This window comes from Periplaneta americana, chromosome 13 (genome assembly GCF_040183065.1).
Source record: "Periplaneta americana isolate PAMFEO1 chromosome 13, P.americana_PAMFEO1_priV1, whole genome shotgun sequence".
Lineage (NCBI taxonomy): Eukaryota > Metazoa > Arthropoda > Insecta > Blattodea > Blattidae > Periplaneta > Periplaneta americana.
In genome coordinates this window covers 142,006,986-142,027,117 of record NC_091129.1, presented here as the reverse complement: position 1 = coordinate 142,027,117, position 20,132 = coordinate 142,006,986, and the positions used below count along the sequence as shown (strand labels likewise).

The 20,132-nt window shown below is 34.4% G+C and overlaps 1 protein-coding gene across 2 annotated transcripts in view; it reads left to right on the top strand.

Annotated features, from left to right (window-relative positions):
- LOC138712516 (neurotrimin-like) overlaps positions 1-20,132 on the top strand; it is a 1,014,780-nt gene that overhangs the window by 370,641 nt on the left and 624,007 nt on the right. For both annotated transcript variants that reach the window (XM_069844403.1, XM_069844402.1), the window contains exon 2: positions 18,173-18,395. In XM_069844403.1, the coding sequence (XP_069700504.1) occupies positions 18,173-18,395 (223 nt within the window). The remainder of the gene's footprint in view (positions 1-18,172; positions 18,396-20,132) is intronic.

The following is a 20,132-nucleotide window of genomic DNA, read 5'->3' as shown; positions in this document are numbered from 1 at the left end:
CTAGCACAGCCATGACTGCTAGACACACATCACGTGTTTACGTCTCCTGGCCTTGCTTACCTCGGCTAGCTCCCGCCTCACAGTCTGCTGGTTACTTCACGCGCGTACTATTTATTTTCTTTATTTGATATTTTCAATACTTTCTTATCAACGTGCCATCAGTAAAAAATATGTGTTTATTTGTACTTTCAATATGGAATCTAACTATATATTTTTAAAATATTTTTTCCTTGGCAAAGGCGTCTTAATGAGGAAAAATCTAAATTTCTCCATTTCCATAAAAAGTAAGAAAATCTGTTTATATGTCAATATAAACTTCAATTTCTCAGGATCAAAATAAACCATGATTTTGATCATTGGATGAAAGGGTTTCGGAGCCACACCAGTTTAAAGTTGCAAATTTTATTAAAACACGATAAATTTAAATATTTTTAATTTAAACACTATGAAGTTCTGATGCCTCAAACTTTGCACAAAGCATTGTATCACAGTTCTCTACGTACAAAAATGTTTTATTGTATTTAGAAATTGTAAGGTCAATTTTGTCTATATTTCGGTCGATTTGAGATGGAATAGCTCATATGCTTTCACGTGTTAATTAACTATGTTACCTTGTTGACTAGTTTCAGCCCGTGGACTATCATTTATTTATTCAGTAGAGTGGTGACCGAATAACCAAAATATTACCCTGCTTGGAAGTAGATACCGTAATGATAATGGTCTGGATTGCAGGTGAAATACAGGACAAGTCCACCTGGATTTGAGACGCTGTCATGGACACATTGTGCTATAAGTTTTTTAAAGCACCTTAAATACCTCAACTGAAATCCAGTTTTAATATATTTTTCGAAGAATGCCATGCTAAGGATGATTGTTAACCTTAAAAACCCTCAGAAGCTTGGATCCACAAGACCATCGCCAACGACGACGACGACGTTGATTATGATGATGATGATGATGATGATGATGATGATGATGATAAAGACTCGAATTATACGAGGCGATATTGATAAATTCCTAATGTAACATTATTATTATTATTATTATTATTATTATTATTATTATTATTATTATTATTATTATTATTATTATTATTATTACTTGCTGGCTTTTAAGGAACTCGGAAGTTCATTGCCGCCCTCACATAAGCCCACCATTGGTCCCGTTATATGGAAATATAAAAATTGGAAATTTATCTCTTGAAGAGGTGGAAAAAGTCAGATACCTGGGAGCAACAGTAACAAATACAAATTCTACTCGGAATGAAATTAAACACAGAATAAATATGGCAAATGCCTGTTATTATTCGGTTGAGAAGCTTTTATCATCCAGTCTGCTGTCAAGAAATCTGAAAGTTAGAATTTATAAAACAGTTATATTACCGGTCGTTCTTTATGGTTGTGAAACTTGGACTGTCACTTTGAGAGAGGAACATAGGTTAAGGGTGTTTGAAAATAAGGTTCTTAGGAAAATATTTGGGGCTAAGAGGGATGGAGTTACAGGACAATGGAGAAAGTTACACAACACAGAACTGCACATATTGTATTCTTCACCTGACATAATTAGGAACATTAAATCCAGACGTTTGAGAACGGGCAGGGCATGTAGCACGTATGGGCAAATCCAGAAATGGATATAGAGTGTTAGTTGGGAGGCCGGAGGGAAAAAGACCTTTGGGAAGGCCGACACGTACATGGGAAGATAGTATTAAAATGGATTTGCGGGAGGTGGGATATGATGGTAGAGACTGGATTAATCTTGCTCAGGATAGGGACCAATGGCGGGCTCATGTGAAGGCGGCAATGAACCTCCGGGTTCCTTAAAAGCCAGTAAGTAAGTAAGTAAGTACATGACATTGTGACTTTACCCTGCTTGGTAATATCTAGTACTAGTTGATGAAGGTGATGATGATGATGATGATGATGATGATGATGATGATTATAAAGACTCGAATTATACGAGGCGATATTGATAAATTAATAACGTAACATTATTATTATTATTATTATTATTATTATTATTATTATTATTTCAGTACATGACATTGTGACTTTTCCCTGCTTGGTGATATCTAGTACTAGTTGGGGTTGATGATGATGATGATGATGATGATGATGATGATGATGATGATAAAGACTCGAATTATACAAGGCGATATTGATAAATTAATAACGTAATGTTATTATTATTATTTCAGTACATGACATTGTGACTTTACCCTGCTTGGTAATATCTAGTACTAGTTGATGAAGGTGATGATGATGATGATGATGATGATGATGATGATTATAAAGACTCGAATTATACGAGGCGATATTGATAAATTAATAACGTAACATTATTATTATTATTATTATTATTATTATTATTTCAGTACATGACATTGTGACTTTTCCCTGCTTGGTGATATCTAGTACTAGTTGGGGTTGATGATGATGATGATGATGATGATGATAAAGACTCGAATTATACAAGGCGATATTGATAAATTAATAACGTAATGTTATTATTATTATTTCAGTACATGACATTGTGACTTTACCCTGCTTGGTAATATCTAGTACTAGTTGAGATTGATCATGATGATGATGATGATTATGATGATGATAAAGACTCGAATTATACGAGGCGATATTGATAAATTAATAACGTAACATTATTATTATTATTATTATTATTATTATTATTATTATTATTATTATTATTTCAGTACATGACATTGTGACTTTACCCTGCTTGGTGATATCTAGTACTAGTTGAGATTGATGATGATGATTATGATGATGATAAATACTCGAATTATACGAGGCGATATTGATAAATTAATAAAGTAACATTATTATTATTATTTCAGTACATGACATTGTGACTTTACCCTGCTTGGTGATATCTAGTACTAGTTGAGGTTGATGATGATGATGATTATGATGATGATAAAGACTCGAATTATACGAGGCGATATTGATAAATTAATGACGTAACGTTATTATTATTTCAGTACATGACATTGTGACTTTACCCTGCTTGGTGATATCTAGTACTAGTTGAGGTTGATGATGATGATGATGATGATGATGATGATGATGATGATGATAAAGACTCGAATTATACGAGGCGATATTGATAAATTAATAACGTAACATTATTATTATTATTTCAGTACATGACATTGTGACTTTACCCTGCTTGGTGATATCTAGTACTAGTTGAGGTTGATGATGATGATGATGATGATGATAAAGACTCGAATTATACGAGGCGATATTGATAAATTAATAACGTAACGTTATTATTATTTCAGTACATGACATTGTGACTTTACCCTGCTTGGTGATATCTAGTACTAGTTGAGGTTGATGATGATGATGATGATGATGATGATAAAGACTCGAATTATACGAGGCGATATTGATAAATTAATGACGTAACGTTATTATTATTTCAGTACATGACATTGTGACTTTACCCTGCTTGGTGATATCTAGTACTAGTTGAGGTTGATGATGATGATGATGATGATGATGATGATGATGATAAAGACTCGAATTATACGAGGCGATATTGATAAATTAATAACGTAACATTATTATTATTATTTCAGTACATGACATTGTGACTTTATCCTGCTTGGTGATATCTAGTATTAGATGATGATGATGATGATGATGATGATGACCCGAATTATACAAGGCGATATTGATACATTCCAAACGTAACGTTATTATTATTATTATTATTATTATTATTATTATTATTATTATTATTATTATTATTATTATTATTATTATTTCAGTACATGACATTGTGACTTTGCCCTGTTTGGTGATATCTAGTAATAGTTGATGATGATGATGATGATGATGATGATGATAAAGACTCGAATTATACAAGGCGATATTGATAAATTCCTAACGTAACATTATTATTATCATTATTATTATTATTATCATTATTATTATTATTATTATTATTATTATTATTATTATTATTATTATTATTATTTCAGTACATGAAATTGTGGCTTTACCCTCTTTGGTGATATCTGGTATTAGTTGGCAACACTGAAGATACGGCCAAATTAGCCTTTTAGGAACTACTCTTACATGATCCTTACTATAGTTTATTGTGCAAAACAGTTGAGAATCTGTGTGTTTTGTGTGATATCGTTTGTTTCTCATATCCTTATAGCACTAAAATGAAGCGTCAGCATTTTATACGCAGGCTGATTTGGTTTGTTGTACGTTAATGATGTAGTAATGGCGGTATTACCCCTTCCTGTTTCCTTTAATACTCTTGCCCTTCCAGCAGAGCAATAAAGAGCAAAGTCGCTATATCATAAGAACTTTTATATTCTCATCCCTTTCCCTTTTCTTTCGCTCCTAAAATTAAAACCCATTTTACTTGTAGTTGAACAAGCGTAAGCAAGGTTGTTAATTATGAACTGCGTTAGCTCTGTCCCGTACAAGCTGTGCACACTACAACAATAATTTAAAAATGATTTGTTCACAAGTTCACCTCGCTCGCACCCGATCGCCAACTGTTTCCTAAGCAGAAGGTGGCGGTTTCCTTCCTTCTCCGCACTCTCTGTTTGCTTTTAATCTTTTCCCTCATGAAATTTGTGATAATGGCATGTGAAACACGGATGCTATACCCATAGTGAATTGAAGATACAGTCTATCTGTATCTCTGTCTTTCTTGTGGTCAGTGGCGGAACTAATGAAATAGAAAAGGCTTTCAGCTCAGAATCTGTTAATGGTGGCTGTCATTTAAGACATGATTCTCTCTTTCTTATTTTGAAAGTACTTTAAGAAAGCTTTTGTGTCTCGTGGAAGAAAATAACAGGATGATTTCTTTCGGAGAGTCTCGTCTTCTATCCTTCATCCTCAGCTTGAGCCAATACAAACTCTTTTATCCTTTGTAGGAAGAAAGTAATTTTATCTCTACTAGGATTGTAGAAGTCCGAGAAAGGGAGTTATTTCCAAACAATAAGACATTTTAAACCGTCTATAGTTTATTGTTGTAGTATAAAATCTGTGATTCTTTTATGTGGTTGATGCAGAATGACAATAATAGCCGAGTTACTATTAATAATTAATCTATATTTACAAAACTCATCTTTGCAGAAAAGTCTGAATATACATAGGGACCCAAAAATGTAAACACATTCTTAGCGATGTTATATTTAGAGACGAGAATTCCATGCAAATGCATGTTTTAAAGGAACATAGGACATAGCTCATACTTAGTACTTATCCATTTCATTACTTTTCGGTTCTAAATATGTGCACTTTTTCCGTGCATGTTTGTATGTTTTAGGCCTTTTTGGAGTTAAAACATGCATAATGCATATTTAAGCAATTTTTAGTATAATCATGCATATAATATGCATTATATTGAGTTTAAATGCATGTTTCAGTGATTTTGAATGAACACCTCTGTTACTCGATTTTTATGACCCTCATTTTAGCTTCAGGAATCAGGACTGCAAAAGGAAAAGGAAAAAAAACTAACAGAACAAGGTTAATTCAAGTTTGCGCCCATAACGTCTTGCGATGTAGAGAGGTCATTCTCTGCCTACATAAACATATTGACTGACGAGCAGGAACCTTACTTGTTAAACAGTGCAAAAAAGAAAAGTCAAGTGAATTAAAAAACTTGGAACGAAATGAAAGTGCATGTTTTAACGTATTTTTCGCAGATAATATCCTAATCGAGTAGTTTAAACTTCCCGCAACTTTTGTAGACTTCTTGTATAAATTTAGCAACGTACGTTCACATGAAAGCCGTGCTCTTTTCAAGGTTACGCGACTTGACACGGATGTACGGAAGAAAATTGTCTGTAGCTGGCCGCTTATGAGTCGTCAAGAGCACAAGGCGCTAAGTGAACAATGATTCTATCCTGCAGAGATCAGGTGCGTCGATGAGTTCTCGAGATAAGAAATAGTCTATATTTTAGTGTATAGGTGTCAGCATTTCTCACTGTCGGAGCTTTTATTTTGTATGAGTGTATGTACAGTGCTGCTACGAGACAGTAGTTTGAGAATTACTATACTTCAGAGTACTTCAGTTACCTATATGTGCTATGCTATAATGGCATATCCTGCAAGACAAACTGGAATAAAATAAATTGGGGTTTCATTATTATTATTATTATTATTATTATTATTATTATTATTATTATTATTATTATTATTATTATAGGTTTTGAACTTATACATGGTGTTTTTTCGGCAGTAAGACGTTAGAATCATGACATTTATATTAAAGCTATTAATTTTGACTAATGATTTCAAGTTCTTTTCGGTTTGGAACACAAAATTGTGAACAACCGCAATATTTTATCACGAGCCGCCATAGGTGGTTTTCTATTAAAAGATAATCCTAGTCGCATAAATGCTAGAGCCAGCAATGCAACCGACAGATCAGTAAGAAAATATTGCTGCATGTTTATCATTCAAGAAAAAAGTACAGAAGTAAGAGGAATTTGCGAGCAAAATTATTTCGTCAAACAAAGCACAATTTAAGGTGAATGGTAGAGTGAATCATCATTGTACTGAGCTCCAGAAAATCCACACATTCATGTAGACAAGGAGTGAATTTACTAAGACTTAGTGTGTGATCTGGACTGTCACCCAGGAATGTAATTACTGGATCTGTTGAACTTTTAACATTTTAGTGCTGTTCAATTATAACATTAGGACTGCTGTTCAATTTTGATATTTTAAACCCTAATATTTCAAATTACTTTCAATTCATTATGTAATATACATCTACAGAGGTGTGAAAATTATTCGAATAATCTTAATTTTAAAGGTTTTTTAATAGTTCCTTCACAAATATTAATTGAATTGATGAATATTGGTATATATTACTATACTGATGTAGGATATATTTACTACTAACAATGCCGGAAAGCATTGTTGTACATTGGTATTTTTCTTATTTTACAATTGTTATGGGAATTCAAAAATTATTATATTATGTTGGCGGAACTGGAAACATAAAAAATTATATGCACAAAACAGATGTATACGTTCATTTTAACCTTCACAACAATGTAAACGCAAATAACAATTTGTTTAAAGCAGTTCTTAATTAATTTTTGAAGTTTCCAATTCCGCCAACATAATATAATAATTTCTGAATTCCCATAACAATTGTAAAATAAAAAAAAAACCAATGTACAACGATGCTTGCCGGCATTGTTAATAGTAAATATATCCTACATCAGTATAGTAATATTATATACCAATGAATATTTGTGAAGGAACTATTAAAAAACCTTTAAAATTAAGATTATTCTAATAATTTTCACACCTCTGTAATGTTAGTGATGTGCAATTTCAATCATCATCATCGTCCTTCCAGGTATTAGGCTTAGTGGCCTGTTACAGTCTCCGTCCATCTTTTCAGGGGGCGTCCCAAAGATCGTCTTCCATGTGGTATATAGCGGAAAATTTGTCTTGGGAGTCTGGAACGGTCCATTCTATTGACATGGTTAAGCCATTTTTGTCTATAGTGGTTGAGTTGTTCATAAGTAGGCGTAATTTTCAATTCTTTTGTAATTAGTTCATTCCTTTTGTGGTCAAGCAAGCTGTAGCCGGCAGTCTTCCTTAGAAATCTCATTTCCGCAGTTGTTAAGCGTTGAACATCTGAGTTTCGGACAGTCCAGGCCTCACTACTTTTATTTCAATGCTTTAAATAAAAATTGACTTTGGTCTGCTAGTATAGTGTTTACTTTAATCGTTTGACACTCCTGGATATCTTGTTTCGGAGTTACATAGTACAAAGTTGGCGTACCCTCCATGTATTACGACACTACGATGGTATGGTTGATTGATTTATGTGGTCATGTACCTGATAGTTTAACGATCCAAAACATAGACCTTCATTTTCATAGCACAGCTGAATTCCGAGCCATGTCCTGACAGATGTTTTGCGGAGATAATCGAAGGTCACTTTATTGAAGGCATCTTCTACAGCTGCTCGTAATTGTGCCGTTAAGTTATAGCAATAATTTCTCACTTCGTCCTTGATGAACCCCCAGAGAGCATTATCAGGTGTTGTGAGATCGGGACTTCGTGAAGGTCAGCCAAAAGGAGCTTGATCATCTGCAGATCCTCTTCCAATCCACCGGTTGGGAAAGATCGTAGCCAGGTATCGGCGCACTTGCAATGCAATGTGTACTGGCACTCCGTCCTGTCCCAGGACCACAGTTTCTTCGATACCAGATTGTTGCAGTATGGCACTAACCATTCACTAAGTCTTAGTAGGCTGCCACATAAACGGAACCTTGGAACAAGAAAGAGCCGAAAATGTATGTTGCACTTAGTTCAACCCACACTATGGCGTGGGGTGAATTTCTCTCCACTTCTTCATAAAATAATGGGTTTTCTTTATCCCAAAAGGAGATGTTTCGTGAATGCATGCTCCGGTAGATAGCACGTCTTTCATGAAGTCAAACCGCTGTCAGTAATCTCTGTTCTATGGTAAACGGATTCTGGTCAGCCATGTTCGTTTATAACTACACGGTTACCATGGTAGCATGGTACCAACGTAAACATGGGGGTATCAACATTCACATTCAACATTCACAAAGCAAGTGAAATAAGAATAGGCTACTTGGGGATACGCTCTCTCTGATTTCCTGTACAATCGCTCATAGTGACCAGTATAAGTACAAAAGTAACCGGGACGTGTTGGTGTGCCGCGAGATTTACTGTAATTGTTAGGCACCGAAAGATCGAAAGGGAGAAAAATATAAGATGGGTGAATGGACGACAAGGAAGAAAGGAAGAAAAGGGTGAGAAAAGGAAGAATATGCAGGCTGATTCAAACCTTATGTTACAGAATAATATGGTAGATAGAAGTGCAAAAACGAACATTTTTCATTGAACAATGTGTGTCCTATCTCGCACCGGTACGGCGCTACATTTGTTTTATTTAGTATTGTGGCTGTTTGACATGTTGTGATTATTTGTTGTTGCTATGCGCATTTATGCTATGTCATGCCAAATCGCCTAAAAGGAGAAAATTACAGATACTTTCTGGAGAACGTCCTCCCCATTTTATTGAAAAAGGTACCCCTTGCAGTACGAACCAAGACATGGTTCCAGCATGACGGAGCTCCTACGCACTTCAGCCTTGCGGTAAGGCAAAAGCAGACGGCAACATTTAGTGACGGATGGATTGGTTATCAAGGTTCCGTCCCACGGCCAGCAAGATCACCAGATCTTAATCAGCTTGACTTCTTCTTGTGGGGACAACTGAAGAAGCTAGTGTACGCCACACCTGTAGACTATGTCGATGTTTCTCTTCCACGGATGCTCGACGCCTGCAACGCCATACGTACTACATCTGGCATATTTAAACGAATGCGACAGTCAATGTTTCGGCGATGCCAGTATTGTTTATAAGAAAGATGACGTCGCTTCCAAGCTCTTCCGTAATGCACAAGTTGTTAAGGCCCGATTGTATAAACCATTTAATCTTAGATCAGAGGTTAAATTGATCCTTGTTTGAGCTGAACTTGGAATTTTGTGTTGTATAAATTCTAATCTGAGATTAATTTGTCTCAAACTAAAGTCAACTTTGACTGAAGATATTTCTCCGATTAAGTTAGATGATCCAAGTTCAGTTATTTCGTTTCTGTTTGAAATATACGAGTGACAGATTGTGCAAATAAAATATCCATTATTATTAATTTTAATAGATATGTTAGGTACATTTATATATATTTCTTTCAATTTCTTGCCTTAATACACAAACATTCTTATATTTTATAAGGCTCTATCGTGTTCAGCAGTACCAAATAACATAACCTATAATTATATTATGTTTATAAAAACCGTTAATTATTAATGGATATGACAGGTACATTCATAAATGTTCAATTAACTGTATTACTAAAGGAAAATTGTCGTTTTATAAAGCTTTATTATGTTTAGCAGTATCAAACACCATAACATGATAACAACTTGGAGAACAGTCAACCTTCTTCTTATTGTCCGCCATTATTTACATAGCACAAAAAACCAGTGTCTCCAACAGAATGTAATACGGAAAGTCGCCAAAAAGTAGTTGTAAAGTCGCTAGATTTCTCATTATCAACAAAGAAAGATTAAATTTTGTCACTATGGGATGCTAAAAAGGTCCCTAAATCCCTATTTAAGCAATATAAAAGTTAAAAGAAATTGTTGTTGAAAAAGAGTTACAGTCACTAGATTGGCAACACTGAACAAACCTGTGTAACCTGGTCCGCGCATCACGTATTTCACCTGTTTATGCGATGTTACCAAATCCTTTTTACGTGAACTTAGATTGCATTTGAACCAAGGTAATTTGATAACAGAAAAGTTTTATACAATAGAAGAAGTGTCTGAACTCGGTTCACTTTTCGATCTTCGATCAAAGTTGATCTTTAGTCAGGGAGTTTTATACAATTGGGCCTAAGTGTCATTGTGTGTAGTTTTTTTTATTGAAATCTCAGTTAGCAAAGAGTCAGGCCATTGACCCTATTGTTTCTTTTAGTACTCTCTATCTACCATATTTTTCTGTAACATAGGGGAGAGTCGGGTAGTATCGGACATCGGGTAATATCGGACAGTGAGTTTCTTTCATCTACCACACGATGATAGTACCTGATTGACATGGTTACGTTTCTGTGATGTCGCATAGAGAAACGTAACCATGCCATTCAGGTACTACCATATGGTGGTAGATGAAAGAAACGCACTGTCCGATATTACCCGATGTCCGATACTACCCGACTCTCCCCTAAATTCTGAATCATCCTGTATATGGAGATGGATATGCACAAAGGCGGGAGTGCCGCAGGGCTCCGTATTAGGACCACTGCTTTTCTCTATCTACATTAATGACGTATCAAAGAACTTACAGTATTGGCGATATCACCTCTATGCCGACGACCTACAACTTTACATACATTCCAGACCCAATACGATCAATGAATCCATTGACAAGTTAAATTGTGACCTAGCCACTGTCTCCACTTGGGCGGCCAATTTCGGACTCGCACTTAATCCAAGTAAGATTCAAGCCATAATTATTGGACATAAGCGTTTAGTTAACTCCCTTAATAACAGTAATCTTTCAGTTGTTACCCATAACAACACGCTAATCCCTTATTCATCTGTCGTAAAAAATCTTGGCTTCTTTTTTGATAATAATCTAAGTTGGAATTTTCAAGTTAAAGAAACGATAAAAAAAAATCTGTTCCTCCATTCACTGTTTGAGTCGCTTGAGAAACTTCTTGCCCCAGCAACTAAAACTTACCCTAGTGCAAACCCTAGTAACGCCGCACTTCGATTATTGTGACGTTTTGTTAAGTGACCTAAGTTCTGAATTGTCAGTCAAGTTACAGCGAGCTCAGAATATGTGCGTCAGATACGTGTGCAACATCCGACGGTATGATCACATATCACCGTCCTTCGCAAGTCTCTCGTGGCTCCGACCTAAAGAACGTAGAACTTTACACTCTTTGTCTTTACTCTTTCGAATTCTGCACACCTCAACACCAAATTACCTTTCGTCTCGTTTCTCTTATCTATACTCTAACCACGACGTAAATACCAGATCACTTATCTGTGGCACGCTAAGTATACCTCTTCATAGAACATCTTGTTATTCATCATCTTTTACAATATCCACCTCGCGTCAATGGAATTCCTTGTCACAAAGTATTAGGGGCTGCAAGACAATAAACACCTGTAAGAACAGCTTAAAAGATAACCTTATTAGCATTTCACTCCAATCATACTGATTTAAACTATCACTGACTACATTGTTACTTTTTTTCTTTAGACATCATCCTGATTGTGCTGTATTTTAATTGTCTCGTAATAATCTCTTTCTATTATCTAATATTATTTGAAATATATTAACATTCTATGTATTTTAGTTTAATTCTGCTACACAGTTTATTTCAGTGTTTAATTAATAGTTCATAGTATTTTGTTGTTTAATTTGTAAATAACTTTTGTATACATGTAACTCTCATCTAAATCAAATTGTTGGATTCTTTGTAAGTTCATGCATATGTATATACACTTTTTGCTGGTTGAGTGGAAGAGAAGGCCTGACGGCCATAACTCTGCCAGCTAAAATAAATCATTATTATTATTATTATTATTATTATTATTATTATTATTATTATTATTATTATTATTATTATTATATGGAAGAAAGGAAGAGAAGGGAATAGTGAGGAGAGGTTAGAAGCGTGACAAGAAGAATTGCTGCAAGGAAAGAAAGAAATGAAGTACTGCAAGTAAAGAAGACACAAGCAAATAAACGATGATATATATTTTAAGTGTTTTTGTGTTTCAATTGCTCTCGTCGCGTTAACGAAAAGTGAGAGAAGTTTGTTATTGTATTGTAGCAGAGCAGAGATTGGATTTTTAAGTTATTATAAGGCATAATTAAAAGCAGCTTGTTTGCTGTTTTTCAACCATACTTAAGGGAGACATAAAGATAGCACACTCATGCATTATTTCACTCCAGGTTCTAATGCTGATGGAGAGTTCACTAGAGACCTTTAGTCTAACGCGTTACAACTATAATGAATAGCGGAGTCTGTAACACTACACAGAGTAACAGAGACGCGCGAGAAAGATCGCCAGCTGCATATCGTTACAGTAATGCATTATCTTATTAATATAATAATTATAAAAGCTCACACAGGGAAATCAGGGAAGATATAGAGCAAAGGTTTATTATTCTACATTCTCTGCAAGGCCAGTGATATTAAGAGAACTGGTTCAAGGTTAGCAATATTTCAAATGTAAGAGTTACACTGTTTAAACTCAGAGGAATACAGTATTAAGGTTGACTCTACAGTACTACAAAGTATATGAAAGCAGCTGTTTCATCTTTCTCTAAAATGTTGTTGTAAGCACTAGGGCAGAATAAAAAGGAAAAATGTAAGAACATAAGTTGATTAAGTTTTATGTGTGTTAAAAAAATTGTTTCATATTTGAAAATGGCATGTTTTGTTCTCATCAGAATACTTTTTACCAGTTTGATCTGTGATTTATTTATTGACTATTACACTTTTACTACGTCACACTACTTTTGATCAATAAAACTGTACGAAAGGACGTCTTTCAACCTATCATGGCTGCTTATCGCACAATTTTATCGCGTCCCTGGCATTTGTTTAATTATATCGCGTCCCTAGCATTTGTTTATTTTTATCACTACCCTAGCATTTGTTTCTTTGTTTGCCAACATTTCAAACTGCAGTGGTCTGGAAATCAAAAAATATAAAATTACAAACCACTCCAGTCGATGCACAGAACTTTCAAATATGACTCGCATTAGCATTCAAGAACAAGAATTAATAAAGATCATTGGTCATATATGAAGAGCACCATTCGGAAATCCTGAATAAGTTGAGGGATACACCATGTACATCAACGAGTTCACTTCTTTTACGCACACGTCCAATATAACATCAACTGAACCACCAACCACTAAAACATTCAAATTTGAAAATTGTATTTTCAGTAATTGTTTCTTTTAAAATTATTCATGTTTAATTTTTATTTCATCATCGTTAATTAAAACGTTTCTTGTTTATTTCATCATCCCTAATTAAAACTTTTCTAACACTTGTTTATATTATTTAGGTTATGTTTGTTATAGCTTCTGTTATATGATATAATGGATAGTCAAGTATCAGAGATTGTTTAATACCAAGATTTATTGAAAATTATCTGTCAAATGACGTTGATTACTGGGATCCGGATGATTGAAGTGGAATGCAAATGTTTTAATAAAAATGAAACTGAATCAAAAAAGCCTTCTTGACTAGTAACCGTCCACAGAGTTCAATGAAGATTCCATAGTTGGCACAACTGATAACAAGAAAACATAATCATAAAACACTACTGCCATCTAGCGTAATGTTGAGATGGTACAATAATAAATTTGAAGACAGTTGTATTTTCGTAAACCAATTAATATTTTATTGTATTGGAGTACTTTGTTACTTCTAATCATATACCTACTTTCTTCTAATCGTGTAATAGTCGATTAAATCCCACTCGAGTTTTGATTTTCTCAACAGTAATCTCACTAGACGTTTTGATTTATCTAGAGAAAATCAAAACTCGAGTGGAATTTAATTGACTATTACACGATTAAAGAAAGTATATAAAGATTAGAAGTAACGAAATACTCCAATACAATAATATTAATTGACTTACGAAAATACAACTGTCTTCAAATGTATTATTGTACCATCTCAACATTACAAATATTAAGCTAGATGCATGCTAGATGGCAGTAGTGAGCAATGCCTTCTTGTCGAGAAGTTCTCGATCTATTATACACGATGACAATGTTACTAGTCAAGAAGGCTTTGTTGATTCAGTTTCATTTTTATTCAAACATTTGCATTCCACTTCAATTGTCCGAATCCCAGTAATCAACGTCACTTGACATGATTTTCAATAAATCTTAATATTAAACAATCTCTGATACGTAACTATCCATTATGTCATATAGCAGAAGCTATAACATAACCTAACTGATATTCACAAGTGTTAGAAAAGTTTTAATTAACGACGATGATATAAAAAATATACATGAAAAATTTTAAAAGGAATAATTAATGAATGTACAATTTTCAAATTTGAATGTGGTTGGTGGTTCAATTGATATTATATTAGACGTGTGCGTAATAGAAGTGGAACTCGTTGATTTAGGCCTACATGGTGTATTCAACTTATTCAGGATTTCCGAATGAATAATTTTAAAAGGAATAATTATTGAATGTACAATTTTAAAATTTGAATGTGGTTGGTGGTTCAATTGATATTATATTGGACGTGTGCGTAATAGAAGTGGAACTCGTTGATTTAGGCCTACATGGTGTATTCAACTTATTCATGATTTCCTAATGGCGCTCTTCATTTATTTGTAAATCTGATTTCAGAAGATGCATAGGTATGATCAGTGATTTTTATTAATTCTTGTTCTTGAATGCCAATGCGAGTCATATTTGAAACTGCTGTGCATCGACTGGAGTGGTTTGTAATATATATATATATATATATATATATATATATATATATATATATATATATATATATATATATATTTTGACGTCCAGACCAGCGCAGTTTCAAATGTTGGCAAACAAAGACACAAATGCTAGGGACGCGATAACATTAAACAAATGCTAGGGACGCGATAAAATTGTGCGATAAGCAGCCATGATTGGTTAAAATACGTCCTTTCGTACCGTTTTATTGGTCAAAAGTAGTATGACGTAGTAAGAGTGTAATAGTCTAGATAAATCAAAACCTCTAGTGAGATTACTGTTGATAAAAACAGTCGTGGTATCACGGATACATAGACAAAGTCAAAAGAAAAACAAGATAAACCAACAAATTAAAATACTATATCAACATTAGTTTCCATAAATTCTTTTATATCATAAAAAGAGTGTTTGATTAGCCAGTCACGAATAACACACCTAAATCTATTAAAATCAACAATATGTGCACTATAAGCATGTTTATTAAACATAGACAATGCAATTGTTGTAAACCATTGTTTAGACTTGGCTAATCTAACCCTAGGGTTCACAAGGTGGTAGTTATGTTCGCTTTATATTCGAACTTAAACACTTTAGGCTTCGACATCACATGATGTTCACAGTTCGAAACTTGAATCTAATCTGTCTGTAGGCATTGACTGATTTCGCACCTCTTCCCACTAGAGGTATGCTATTATGTACTCGGCCTTGGAATTTCCCAGGGTTCACTTTTACACAGATGCGGGAGGAATAGTTGAGGACCATTTTACTTTAATCCTTCTTGTATTTACCCTTTAGTCATCACTCTAGTCCCTTTTACAGAAGAAAACATTTTCCTTCCTATTCTTCTAATATCCTCTTTTAAAGAGGTCAGAACTAATCCTTCCTTTATCCCTCACTGTGTACACTATTCTCTTTAACATGTTTCAAACTGTCCAGGAAGCTGAACGAATCATGCTTCTTTCAATGCACTTAAGGACTAGAATGTTTGAGATTTTGTTCTGAACATATTCTTGGAAGTTTGTAGGAGGAAAGGGTTTCCTAAATTACCATTTTGGCCATTTTAAAAGTACATTTTCTTTGGAAAGCTTTTTAGGTTCGCTATAAACGAGGCGAGGGTTCACTATAAACGGTAATATTAATGTTCTTAATTATGTGGGTCGGGACCAACGACTTAGGTTCACTATAGCCGAATGTTCACTATAACCGAGTTCACTATATGCAGAATTGACTGTTTCTCTCATCTTTTTGCATTCGTGTTTTTTTGTATTTGTACCTGCAATTTTACTGCTATTTCTTATTTCCTTCTTCTCTCTGCATTTGTTTCTTATATATATATATATATATATATATATATATATATATATATATATATATATGTATGTATTCTGGTGGTGTGGTAGAGAAAGCCCGATGGCCTTAACTCCGCCAGATTAAATAAATGAATACTTACTTACTTACTGGCTTTTAAGGAACCCGGAGGTTCATTGCCGCCCTCACATAAGCCCACCATAGGTCCCTATCCTGAGCGAGACCAATCCAATCTCTATCATCATACCCCACCTCCCTCAAATGCATTTTAATATCTTCCCATCTAGTCTCGGCCTCCCCAAAGGTCTTTTTCTCTCCGGCCTCCCAACTAACACTCTATATGCATTTCTGGATTCGCCCATACGTGTTACATGCCCTGCCCATCTCAAACGTCTGGATTTAATGTTCTTAATTACTGTATGTCAGGAGAAGAATACAATGCGTGCAGTTCTGTCTTGTGTAACTTTCTCCATTCTCCTGTAACTTCATCCCTCTTAGCACCAAATATTTTCCTAAGCACCTTATTCTCAAACACCCTTAACCTATGTTCCTCTCTTAAAGTGAGAGTCCAAGTTTCACAACCATAAAGAACAACCGGTAATATAACTGTTTTATAAATTCTAACTTTCAGTCCACGCCTGTGGAGTAACGGTCAGCGCGTCTGGCCGCGAAACCAGGTGGCCCGGGTTCGATTCCCAGTCGGGGCAAGTTACCTGGTTGAAGTCTTTTCCGGGGTTTTCCCTCAACCCAATATGAGCAAATGCTGGGTAACTTTCGGTGCTGGACCCCGGATTCATTTCACCGGCATTATCACCTTCATCTCATTCAGACGCTAAATAACCGAAGATGTTGATAAAGCGTCGTAAAATAACCTACTCACTCACTCTAACTTTCAGATTTTTTGAGACTTGATGATAAAATCTTCCTAACCGAATAATAACAGGCATTACCTATATTTATTCTGTGTTTAATTTCCTCGCGAGTATCATTTATATTTGTTACTGTTTCTCCCAGGTATTTGAATTTTTCCACCTCTTCAAAGGATAAATTTCCAATTTATTTATTTATTTATTTATTTATTTATTTATTTATTATTTTGCTAATAATTGTAACATAAAATATAATATACACAGAAAAACTTTAGCTCACCCCTGAAAGAGTAGAACTCGTGCTCAGGAGCGGATTCCTGAATTGAAATTAATAATTATACAATACAATTTGTCCTATGTCTACTATGCAATTATAGTATATAAATTGAAATTTACAATTTTTAAATTTTTATAAAACCCATACACAACTTTTTAAATTTAATACTAGAACTATTAGAATTGACAAGATTAGGATATTTAAATATAAATTGTTATATATTCTTGGGTCTAAATTACTACTATGATTAAATACTGTAACAGTGTTAAAATGAATAAATGGAGAAATAAATAAATAAATAAATAAATAAATAAATAAATAAATAAATAAATAAATAAATAAATAGAAACTTTTTAAACATAAATTCTACGGGAAAGGGTACACACGATCAGTTTCTAAAATTATGTCAATATTATTGTCCGTTTCGGGTCAGTTGTAACCCATTTAAGTGCTGGCATATATAAATATAGGCTTAATAATTTTCATTATGTAGTTGCTAGTGTTTTTCTTCAAGTTAATTAATTTAGAAGCCGCCCCGCAATTAGCCTAATTCAGACTATCAGTTTATCACAGTGATGTACCATTGGGTAATTACACCATGCTTGTCATTACATACACCATTCCATGTCGGACTGACTGACGTAACAACAGATGCTGTTGCAGGTGTCATGGGTGCGACATCGGGACATCCACCTGCTCACGGTGGGGAGGTACACCTACACGAGTGACCAGCGGTTCAGGGCCATCCACCACCCTCACAGCGAGGACTGGACCCTGCAGATCAAGTACCCCCAGCACCGCGACTCCGGAATCTATGAGTGCCAGATTAGCACTACACCTCACATGAGCCACTTCATACATCTCAACGTGGTCGGTGAGTAGCTATAAGAGTTACAGTAATCGCTATGTATTTCTTGTTCATCGACGCAGTCATCATCGCCGTTATCTTAGAAGCCATCGTCATATTCGTCACGTTGGCAATGACATATTCATAGTCTATATGAATCCTCTAGATTCAAAACCCCCTAAAGACCATTTTATTCATAATTTAGTTATGCCCACATATTGCTTGCTAAGAATGAATTCTAATGATTTATATAGTTCGAATACGAAAACCCATTAAATTTAAAGAAAAAGGTTTGTTAAAAGTCATTGTAAGGTTGAAAATTCTGTCTATTTGCCACCAGTTTCTGTCAAAATTATTCAATTTGTGAAAATGGATATAGGGGATTTTGAATCTATAGGATTCATATATAATCCGGATCGATTTACTTAATAACTTAAGGGTGAAACCTAACCATTTTTCCCCTATCACTAATCCCCATTTCAGTTTGGTTGATGGGCCTTCCCCTCTACTCACACTCTTTACCATCCGTGAAGGGGAAGATGCTACTGTCTATCTTATTAACGTTTGACTAATTGACTTTAAACATAGTGAAAATTCTTATTATTGAAAACGTTTACCGGTAATCTAGATTTCGAAAATCTATACTAAGCGTTTATATTTCATTTCATTGTTGTTTATATCAACTGGCACATTAAAAAGCTACTGACACCAGAAGATAAATGTTTTCTTCACCGCTAGTTGCTACTGTACAGCATAAACGACGGAACCATCTGCACTGTGTCACTCCCCCCTGACTTCACAATACAAACTAGCATCCCTTAATTTAATTAATTATTAGTTGAAAATTTTGTAAAAACGACACTAAAATATACTCAAACATGTAATTGTCAAACATCTGTGTCACTGTATTTTATATCCACTTATGTACTTTATTTAATATTTTATTTTCTTGTGTGTACAACTTGGGGGGTGCAGGTATAAGAGGTAACAGCTACCGGTCTGTTATACTGACGGACTCAGGGCAAATAGAAGGGGAAAGAAATGCCTTCGCATCCTCTCAACTTGTATGAAATGTCGTTTACATATAGCCTACAGGTGGATTAAAGTGATTTTCTACTTGTCAGATTGAATTTTCTTTTATCAACTTCGTTTCGAATTTCGAGTACTGACAGATACTACAACTGACAGTTATTTTCTAACCGTTATGTTGGCAGCAATAATTTTAGTTTGTAATAGAAGAAATCTGATGAAATGGAAGTACCTAATTAAACTTGTGAAATTTGAACTCAATAATTAATTACTAATACCAGTATTAATATTAATACATAATTTAGTTGTGTTGCGTTGTGATTCCAATTCAACACTATTTTCAGGTAAATAACATATAACTTATAGGGAACAACTGGATAATACGCACGGTAGAGCAATGTCGATAGTCGAGTTACTCGCTGGCCACTAGTTACCGTGCCGTATCAAACAAAAGACAATCGAAATGGTGGTAGTAAAATTCGCGACTATATTCTTAAATAAATCACTCCGTTAGTCAAGTGCAAGGTTTATGCAGTACAACAACGATGTTTTGAATGCACTAAAAGAAAATGCGTATGTATTAAGATAACGAAATAACGGGAAAAAAGGTGTGTTTCACGGAATATAATTTAAATAACGGAAAGTAAATTTCCGGTTAATGTTCGCTAAAGCGTTAAGTACGTAATTATGACCGCGTTGAAGTTTTATTTGTGGCCTAGAGAAAATACAATAAAA